At 39.5% G+C, this 10,687-nt stretch overlaps 1 protein-coding gene across 1 annotated transcript; it reads right to left on the bottom strand.

Moving 5' to 3' along the window:
- Positions 1-450: 450 nt before the first annotated feature.
- Positions 451-10,056, bottom strand: LOC149811821 (protein CORTICAL MICROTUBULE DISORDERING 2-like). The gene is made up of 4 exons (XM_089992811.1): positions 8,888-10,056; positions 8,086-8,361; positions 7,837-7,928; positions 451-1,990 (listed from the first exon to the last, which is right to left on the bottom strand). Exons 1-4 carry the CDS (start codon positions 9,917-9,919, stop codon positions 1,084-1,086), a joined length of 2,307 nt encoding a protein of 768 aa, XP_089848937.1. The 5' UTR covers positions 9,920-10,056; the 3' UTR covers positions 451-1,083.
- Positions 10,057-10,687: the final 631 nt, after the last annotated feature.

The raw sequence follows: 10,687 nt of genomic DNA, 5'->3' as shown, positions 1-10,687 counted from the left end.
CGTGTCAGGTTCCTGTTTCATATTAGCAATTGTAATATTTGACTTTTCAATACGTGGAGAAGTCATCTTATCTGCCACGTCAGTGCAGGGAAAGGCGTGTGGATCCTGGATCTCGAATCCACACCATCTTGTGAAATTCAGGTATTAAGAGAATGCATTATTTAGATGAACTTGTAAGTTTTGAATAATGCACTCAACCGTTTATGATTCACACCCTTCACTGCCAAGAAGCATGTAAATTAAAATCAATAATGATATTGGGATATCACAAATTATCCCATTTTCTAGATAAATGGATGCATCCGGATATGGCTTTAGACGTTACATACACGGCAGTAGCAAGGGAAACACTCTAACCGAACACATCCACTCAAAGAACCAAAAACTGGTATTGACATAGGCTCAATATAAGCTCGATGGTCATCTACCAAACAGTAACTCACAAAACAATAATCAATGGCCATGCACATACATTAAGCTTGTGGCCATGCCCATACACATAGGCTCACAAGGTACATTTTTTTAGTACAGCCATGCCCATAAATAGGCTCACAAGGTACATTTTTTATTACAAGTGTCTTAACACCCATTCAACAAATATCCAATCAAATGCCCAACATAATGCAATGTTAACAATCTAAAAGAATTGCCTTAGCACTTTTGAGTTTCAATCCAAATAACCAAGATATCAACCTAATTTCTCCTGATGATACAAATCAATCCCATTCCCCCCATTCATCTCGAGTCAACTCGAAGCTTCATAAGTTGACACCATTGATAAAGCAAAAGAGAAAATAGTGCTAATATCAGTGTATATGTACATCAAGGAGTGATTAGTAATGGCACTTCCTTGGACCATATTAGTCACTTCTGTGTCACTACTGTAAACTCTACCAAGCATGCTCTTGTGATGTACATCAAGCACCACCCACAAAGATGTGAAGTGAATTGTTACTCAGAATATGCGAGGTGAATTGCTACATCATGTACCTAGAGAGGTATAGGCATCCAATGGCACAAGTGACGACAAGCACACATTCACCAAATGGCTATGCATATGTAGAACCCACAGCCTTGAATGAGTCATCTTCCTGCCTTTGAATGTGTTGCCTTGCCAGCCACTGGCACCATAGTGGGCTGGTTACTGAGTGCAACTGCAGCTGACTCCACATGTGTAAGCAGATATTCGTAGATCTTTTTCCGAAGGCGATCAATGGTTTCTGACAGAGAATCAGCTTCACCGTTTTCCTTCCCGGAACCAACTTCATCCAACCAGTCATTCACTCTCTTAAGCTGTGATAGCATTCCAGCAATCTGACCATTATCTGGCAAAGCAGAGCCAGAAACTGACCAGTTTCCACTGATGGAATCCCCATCAGCATCCAAAAACTTTTCTACAAACCCCAAGAACCATTCCTGAAACTCTGCCTTAAGAGTTTTAGCCAGGTCAGAAGTTTCAGCGAACCCAGAACCCTTTATCCATTCTGGTAGAGGCAATACACGATTCTTCTGACCTGCGAGTGGCCCATCACTGACACGGCGTGGTGCTGCTACTGTTGCTTTCATACTGGCAGGAGCCCGGGCTTTGCTCTGTGGCTTCTGTGTTGCAGTTTTTGAGGAACTTTCAAGAATTACCATAGGCTGATCGAGAGAACCAGAGGTTGTCTTGGTTTTAGAAAGAGTTGGAGCTGGTGGCAAGTTACATGTGACAGAACGATGGCTATATACAGAGAAAGGTGACAACTCTGTGGCCAATGCAGCTTGAACCCAGGAAGTAGCACGCTTTTGTTGTTCAGAAGAGATTTTGAGAGCTTCTTCTGTTGGGCTTTGGTCAGGCTCTTTGTTTTCTGGTGATCTAGCAGACACCAATTTAGACAAAGATTCAGCAATCATGCTAACCCTGCCAAGGTCTGTGTGGAGGCTCAAAAATTGTTCAACTGCAGGTTGCGGGTTATCTTCTTTGGCAGATGAATTCAGCTCTGCATATGTACTGCAGTTATTTGGAAAAAGTGAATTATTTCAAAAAAATAAAAAGAACAAAAATGCAGAATTAGAATGATAACAATCAAAAGGGAATATGTTAATTTTTAAGGGTAAGAAAGTAGATGCTTATAAACTTGTGAAACTCATGAATTCGGCATTCCCCTGACCAAAGTCAGCACAAAAAGTCTACAATATCATGTATGATTCATGTTTTCTACCAAACAAAACTTAATGCACCCTCCTTTTCAGGAATGTGGTGAAATTAGGAGAGTGGTGTTCTTGAATGCCCTTTATCAAGAATATCTTGAAGCAGAAAATCTATAAGCATTCACCAATCAGCATGTAACTGGAGAATGTACCAAGAAGTATGCAATGTGTTTATAACTAAACAATATATAGTAATCTACATTCCATCAGAAATCTCTTTTTGGCTAGAAAGCCCTTAGACATCATGAACATATAATTTGCATGGCCAATAGAATTCTCAAGTTTTGAATTAGCTAGCAATTAAATGAGCTTCAATGTGCCACACTTCTCAGGCTGACAGCCGTCATTGCATCAGTGGCTTTTTGGTCCATCTTGTACGAGAGGAAAAAAGAAAAGAGACTTGGATATATTAAGCAGGAATCCTTAGCATATGTAAGCAGCACATATTAATAATCTTATCCTCTTCAACAAATTAATCATATATCAGTTTCTCTTTAGAAAGTGCTAGTTTTCTTGCAATACAGCATTCTTCATTTCCTACATGACAGTTAAAACCAGAGTTACCGGAAACGCCTAGGCAAGTGGGGAAGCATGCTTTCCCGAAGCGCGTTTCGGAAGCGCGAATTCTTCATTTCCTACATGACAGTTAAAACCAGAGTTATCGAAAATGCCTAGGCAAGTGGGGAAGCGTGCTTTCCCAAAGCGCGTTTCGGAAGCGCGAAACGTCACGCTTCTGAAACGCGCTGGGAAGCACCATTTTTTTTTAGAAGCACATTTCTCTTTTATGGGAAGCACATTTCTCTTTTATGGGAAGCACGCTTCCCCATCGCTTCCCCCTCTTTCTTCTAATATTTATGAAAATTATTCTTTGAGTGTATTCTTACATCTCTTTGTAGTGAGCAGGAGCAAGATTGGTATTGCATTCATACGGATGAGAGTTTAGCTGATTGCAGACTACTAGGAAGTAGATGCATAAAGTCAAGAGCAGGTTGAGCTGATATATGATCATTTCTAAGCATTGATTACTTGATTCAAGTTAAAAACCTAATCAAAATCCTTCGCTATTAGTTGAAACAGCCCTTATAGCTGGAGTAAGTGGTGATCCGTACTTGTTAAGGTGAACCATTCATGTATTCTTTAGTTGTAGACTGGGGATCCTAGCTTAAGGCATACTCTTCAATGACTAAAGAATTGCCACAAGGTTTGATGTATTATGCATATCGATAACATGACCCCACTTCATTTTCTTGTAATGCTTGAACTTGTAGCTTAGGTCAATTGGTGCTATAAAAACAGAGCCACTCTGCTATTCTGGTACCTGAGGCTGCTACTACTAGGAAAGTGAACATTTAATCACTGGCGGGATGAGTTAGAGTTGGAACAGAGATGTACCTAGCATATATATTGTGTTTACTTTTATTTGTTAGTTTTTGTCACTTGGCTCACTTTCCCCTCGCTTCCCCCATTTATGATTCATTTTTTTTTGTATTTTTATTTTTATTTTTATTTTTATTTTCCTTTTCTCAATTCCCCCTCACTTCCGGTTTGCTTCTTAGGTCACTTCCGAGATGATTCCTGATTCGCTTCTAAGTCGTCCCACGCTTCCCGCTTCCTAAAATTTTGAAAGTGCCTCGCTTTCCGTTTCCACTTCCAGTATCGCTTCCAGCTCCCGCTTCCTCAACTGGCAACCATGGTTAAAACCTTAGGTTTCTAACTACCTGGTTCAATTTGGTCAAAGTTCTCTACTACTATCATGACTTATGAATGCAGTAGAACTCCAGGGTCTGAAAATTAACCAATCAAATTGAAACAGGCCCCTGTAAACTGCCTACTTCCACAGATTCATGATTCCCACCAGTTGCAAAGTCCCACTCAAGAGCTAGATGTGGGTGATAATTTGTGTCACCATATTTTGAGCCTTTTAGGTACAAGCTAATTCAGCCATTAGGTTGCAGAAGGCCAACAAGATTTATTGAGTGTTTGCCTGTTCAAAGTGGATGTTGTGGGTCATCGTGGTGCCCAGGATTCCTGCATCAATACACTGTGCTGATAAATGCAGCAGGTTTTCAATACTTTTAGTCCCTCATGGCATGTGTTGGCTTGAAAATACAAGGCCATCTAACAGAACTCGGTGAAAGCAGAATCGTGCTAGGTGTCGAAGCAAATAGGTAAGACATTGCTCTTTCACGCCAATTGAAAAATGAATTGTGGAGTTGCAATTCATGACAGATTGGATGACTTGCCAATAATTGGGTTTTGACAAGAAAAATAAAGGAAAAACAATCCACTAAAATTTGGCTTACACATTCAGGTAAGCTACGCCTTGAAAAGGAGAAAGCATGATCACCTCACTGATTAAATATGTAAACAAAATCAAGAAGTTCCCTTAATGGATGAGATCCAACTTGAACATGACTTTGCTCAAAGCGCTTTTGCTTTCTAAAAGTGCTGACAGTTTAACCAACCTAATGTGCTATGGCTAACAATGAAAGTTGGTCTCCTGTTTCTGTCTATGAAGCATCTAACATTTGCACCCATCAGTACAAGTGGCAAAGTTTTTATATGTTGCTTGCCTTCATGACTTGTGGAAAATTGTTTCCTACTCTATTCACACTAAGAAACTCTGAAGCATAGAAACAACAGAAATCTCCATGGTGGTACTTATTCCCTCATCAGCATGATTGACAATAGAACAAGACGGCTGATGTTCATGTAATGAGCATGCATGCAGTGCTTAAAAAATTGGAAGAAAGACAAAACATACCAATGGAAGTTGGTCACCTGTTTCTGTCCACAAAGCATCATTTTCCTCTACATTAACACTGGCATTTAGCTCTTGCTCATCAATACAAATCACATAGGTTTCTAAATCTACATAGTTTTCTATGTGGCTTGCCTTCCATGACTCAATGACAAACTAGTTACTCCTCTAATGCACACTCTGAAACATAGAGGCAGTGGAAATCTCAATGCTGGAGCTCGTGCCTTTGTCAGCATGACCCACAATGGATCAAGACAGCTGATATTCATGTAAAATGCATAAAGAGAATGCAAGCAGGACAAGATGGTGGTGATAGCCGATCTTAAATGTACCGAGAATGTGTAGGCAAGGGAATCAAGCCAATCTTAAATGCATGAAGCATATCAATGTTACAAAATTACAAAATAGATGAAATGTGTATGCAGGTAAGTTGACCAAATCAAAGGATCAGAGAAGGCTGCATCCTGACATGAGAATTTGGTTCTTTTTCCCCATCTGGTGACTGAATATATACTATGAGAATAGTGACTTACTCCAAGAGATATATGGAAAATTGAAAATTACTATAGCATAAAATGGAAGAACATAATTTACAAGAAGAAGGCTTCCCTCACATGCTGAAAGAGGCCATGAAAGTGCTAGGCTGCCAAGAACCAATGATGCTTTCAAGATTCTCAACAGATTGCCATTGTTAACCATTTTCAGAAAAGTGAGGAACCACACACACACACACTTGAAGTCTAAGTAGATATATGGTGAACAGAAAAAAAGTCACTATATTTTTTTATCTACAGTATTTAACTATGCTTTACTGCAGCTACAAAACATCTTTATTTTTTCTGCAAATGCTGTGATTCATGATGCATGGCCTAGTGAAGAACTTCAATTCTTTTACCATAAGAAGGTGCACCACCAAAAGCAACAGTGGATCTTATTTTCTCATGATGGATATGTCTACTTGCCCTCAGATACTCTAATGGTGAACAGAAAAAAAGTCACTATATTTTTTGATCTACAGTATTTAACTATGCTTTTCTGCAGCTGCAAAACATCTTTATTTTTTTTTGCAAATGCTGGATCCATGATGCATGGCCTAGTGAAGAACTTCTTCAATTCTTTTACCATAAGAAGGTGCAGCACCAAAAGCAACAGCGGATCTTATTTTCTCATGATGGATATGTCTACTTACCCTCAGATACTCTAATGCATATTAAATTAGATCTTCTGCCCATTCCCAGAAGAGTAGGAACCTCCACATTTAAAACATGAAAATGAGGAAAACAATAAACTTAGGTATTTATCAGTGTTGTGAAAAGCGTTGAGGCATAGAGAGGCGCTCCACCAAAAACTGAGGCGAAGCGTAAGCTTCAAGGCGTAAAGCGTAAGCCTCAAATTATTTTTTTGAAAACTTAAAAAAAAATATCTAAAAATATAAATAAAAAAATGCTTTATTGATGAAGTAACAACCAATAAGAAATAGAAAATCTCAAATAAGTACTAAAAAATATGAGATTAACATATAAAAGTAACTAAGAAACTGAAAAACCAATTATATAACTGAAAAATATAATGTCCTACAAAGCAACAACCAAAGTAACTAAGAAACTGAATATATAACTGGAAAACTAATTATATAACTAACAAAATCTTCTCTTCTTCTTCTTGATGTTGTTCATGCCTCACGCCTCAGGCTGGCGCCTTGAGGCGCAGAGGGCCTCGCCTCAAGGCAAGGCGCGCTTTCAATAACACTGGTATTTATTTTTATCATCTTAACATCAAAGACAGCATCTTCCATTCTACATTGACTGCAGTGAGTCAGTGGTTGATCCACTTATATACATCATTTCACAACAGAATTTTGCATATAATAACACACGTGAGCACATCAAAAAGTATTAACTTACATTTAAATTCCTTGATTAGCTTACTCTGTTTTGGAAAAGTATTATGCAGTGACAAACTCCAGAGAACTGTCATATGTATATGGAAATGAACTCCTAGTGGTACAACACATGGGTTGTAGTTTGTAACTCCTGGGAGTCAAGTACCCAGAGATCCAGGTATGCTGGGGTATAATTCATTTGAATAATTACAACTAAAGTACTTTCTTGGTATGGTGCATTGTATTTCACAAATTGCAAGAGAGAATAGTGAAAGCCTGAAAACTTCAACTCAGGCTCATATATGTCACATTGATACAGATGTGGAAACAGGACACAGTGTATGACATGGCAATTCCTTAAAACTAGGACACAAATAGACATAATTAAAAATATCAAATAGCAAACAATAAAACTAAGTTGAAATTGAACTATAACGTAATTGATGACAATTTTCTTTAAAAAAAAAAGAATCAGGTGAATACAAAATAACTAATTAAGATAGTCAAAGGAAATAGAGAAAGTTAATGAAACAATTCTGGCTGTGTCTGACACTGGTTTGACTGTGTCCATAGAGCTCGAATGTCGTGTCATGTCAACATGGGATATGCATGCTAAGTGAAGTTTCCATGTGACAGAGGCTCATTCAGCGGGAATCCCTATAATACAATCCCAATGCAATATGACATCAAAGAATCAAAACACAAAAGGAAACTTATAAACAAAAAAAATCTAAGTATTAATATATTTTCAATCAAATAAAATTATAAAACAGTAGACAAATCATAAAAGATGATTTTTTCAAAATAGCAGATGCAGAAAAATCATAAAAATATGGATATTAGATGGCAAGAAACTGCAGCATGCACATTAATCAGGATTTAGGAAAGTACATAGCAGTCCCGTAAGATAGGAAGAAACATCAATTGTACGAATGCATTACATTCTATATAGTAACCTTAGATTCCAATAACGTCAATATAGTAATGCCCAATAGATATTTACCTCAAGCATCGAATTAAACAATCTGCAGCAGAAGCTTCCTGCATGGCTTCAACTGCAGCTAGCTGTGCTGCGTCTCTGTACTGCATAACCTCCTGCAGAGCAAACAAATAACGAGTCACCAATAAATCAAGTTCTTATACTATGTACCGCAGAAGCATTTCCACTGTGCTTCCCAAGGAAATAACATATAACAAGAGACTTGTTCAGAATCTCATTCTTGGGGAGAGAAGGCTATCAATAGAATTATACCTTCCCAAGCTTTTCTAGAGAGGGTGGGAGGGAAGCCCAAGAAACATTACTGTCACTCAACTTTCTACTGTTGAGAGAGATCTTGACCAAGTTCCCAGGAATGATACCATTAGGGCACTCTCCAGATGATTTCTTTCCCAAAGATATCTTAGGCTTGCTTGACTTTTCAGGTGCATCAAGAGTTTTTTCCTCAGATGCTTTCTTAGTCGACTGTTGAGCTTTATTATCCTCCTTAGGTGATGGTTTTCCATTCACAGGTGACTTTTTCAGAGGAACCTGGCATTCAAGAAGAATTAGATATGGAAGGTACTCCAAATAACTTATTTACAACAGAGAATAGCAACATCAGAAAGATGTTATTCCCTTTGTAAGTTATTTGCAAAGCAACAAAATACAGAAGAAGAAGAAGAAAAACGCACACCTGTTGATTTTGAAACTGTAACCAGGAATCGACACAAAAGTGACAAAAAGCCAAATTGACAAAGAATCGAGAAATCGAACAGAGCCAAGTACCATAGTCCCAACTTTGGATTATAGAATAGGGTACCTCAGGTCAGCTCAATCTTAGCACCAAGGGCATCTCTCTCTCTCTCTCTCTCTCTCTCTCTCTCTCTCTCTCTCTCTCTCTCTCTCTCTCTCTCTCTCTCTCTCTCTCTCTCTCTAAAAAGAAAAATATATAGAAAAAATGAAGTCTGAAATAAGTCTAATGGGTTTGAACTTTGAAGGATGACTGCAAATTAGTTAACAAGAAGACATCAATGAACTAAAGCAAATGAGGGAAAAGCAAAAAACAAAATCTCACCGAAGAACTGCGGGAATCCGATTTGGTTTCTTTCTTGATATATCTCGAAGCTGAAGTTTCCCTGCCTTTCAGTTCAATGGCTCCCTCCCAGCTCTTTCTTAGAGCTTTCTGCCCCAACTCAATCCCATTAACCATATGGGTTACGGGAGTCCCAGAGATAGACTTTCTTCCCGCTGCACTTCCCTTCAACGCGGATGCTGATTTCTGCAACAATCCCTTTCTCAGGGTCTTCTCTGATCCCTTGGAAACAACAGATTGCTTTGCAGATGACACGCTCATCCGGATCTTCGCCTGCTCCTTAACTCCGGCAGAGAATTTCCCGAACGAAGTCGGCAACGAAAAGCAGCTCGTGGGCGACGAAGGGATCGAGCGGACGTTCAGCGGCTTCAATTTCGTCCGAATTGCCAACGAAGGAGCACTATTAAGCTCGTCCTTCTCCTTCGGCTTCATAGGCAGAGACCTCGACCGTTCGAATACCTTCTTCTTCTCCGAATTCGCCGAATTCCCATCGAGTTTCGTCGTTGATCTACTAGCCTTCGTCTCCCAAGATGAATTGGACCCCGGCCCAGATTTCTGCCCCGCACCATTTTCGCCGATTCTTCGATTCGATCCGTTCTTCTTCCGGTTCTTCTCATCAGAACCAGATGGATTGAGAAAGCCAAGAGAATGAGTGGCAACAATATCCTCAGGGCTTCCTACACACGGATGTCTGCCAGGCACAGGCTTCACACCTCTTAGAATGGGAACAGGGGATGCGGACTCCAACCTTTCCACATGAATGAACTGACCCAGTTGGAGTTTGTCACTGAAGATGAGATCATCATGCTCATCAGGCAGAGTCACATAGGTGGCATGGGAGGAATCAGAAACCTTCAAATAGAAGCCCTGGTTGGGCCACAGCTCCCCACCGGCTAGAGCAGGAACAATGCTTATGACTTGCAAGAGAACCGACCTGTGCTCACCTGCTATCTTCACATCCGTGTTCATGTGCTGAAGCAGCTTCAAAAGAACTCCAGGAACCAAGGTAGCCATCAGGCATCACTCTGAGAACCCACAAAACCAAGATCTTATCATCAGAAGCCAAACAACTCCCTTTTCACAAGTATGGGTTTTTATAGGTGTGGCTGATGAGAGAGAGCCTGGGTCAAGGCTTTTCTCTCTGTATCTTCTCCTCTGCTTCTTCACCACCAACTCAGGGCAAGGTCTTGAGCACCAAAAAAGCAAGACTTTTGATGGTTCACAAACAAAAAAAATTTCAAATAGCTATTTGGGCGTCCTTGATTGATGAATAAAAGTACAGTTTTCCCCTTTCCTGGTTATTCTTTTGATTTCTCTTTGAAGGGAACCAATAAGATTGAAGAAGTTATGGAAAAATATAAGATTGAAGAGTACTTAACTCAGAAAAAGCAAAAAAATCCGGATTTTGTTCATAACAAATGAAAGCTCTCTTTTGGAAAATATGGGGTTGGTGATTGAATGAGAAAGGTGAAAACCAGAAGCTTTTTTTGCTTGATCTTCAAGGCTGAAGCTTTGATGGTGGATTTAGATGATGGGTGCTGCGGAAGAAAAGGTAACTTGTATGATTGAGCATTCCTCTCTGGCTTTCTTTTGACATGATCACACGAAAGCCTCCAGCCCAGCAAACCAATTCAGTGGAGAGGCAATTTCTTTTGACATGATCACATGAAAGCCTCCAGCCCAGCAAACCAATTCAGTGGAGAGGCAAGGACTAATGGAACTCTTGTATTTTTTAGAAGGAAACCTCTTTTTTTAATGCCAAAACTATCGAGGGCAGTGGTT

This window comes from Nuphar pumila, chromosome 17, assembly GCF_984573655.1.
Source record: "Nuphar pumila chromosome 17, dmNupPumi1.hap1.1, whole genome shotgun sequence".
Lineage (NCBI taxonomy): Eukaryota > Viridiplantae > Streptophyta > Magnoliopsida > Nymphaeales > Nymphaeaceae > Nuphar > Nuphar pumila.
Note: the sequence above shows the minus strand (reverse complement) of the source record. Positions and strands in the feature narration are given on the sequence as shown.

Bases quoted from the DNA above. Each gene is read 5' to 3' on its own strand.
- LOC149811821 (XM_089992811.1), bottom strand. From the start codon at position 9,919: ATGGCTACCTTGGTTCCTGGAGTTCTTTTGAAGCTGCTTCAGCACATG. The intron at 8,362-8,887 runs GTGAGATTTTGT...CTTGAATGCCAG, and splicing joins CGGATTCCCGCAGTTCTTCG to GTTCCTCTGAAAAAGTCACC. The intron at 7,929-8,085 runs GTATAATTCTAT...TTTGCTCTGCAG, and splicing joins CTCTAGAAAAGCTTGGGAAG to GAGGTTATGCAGTACAGAGA.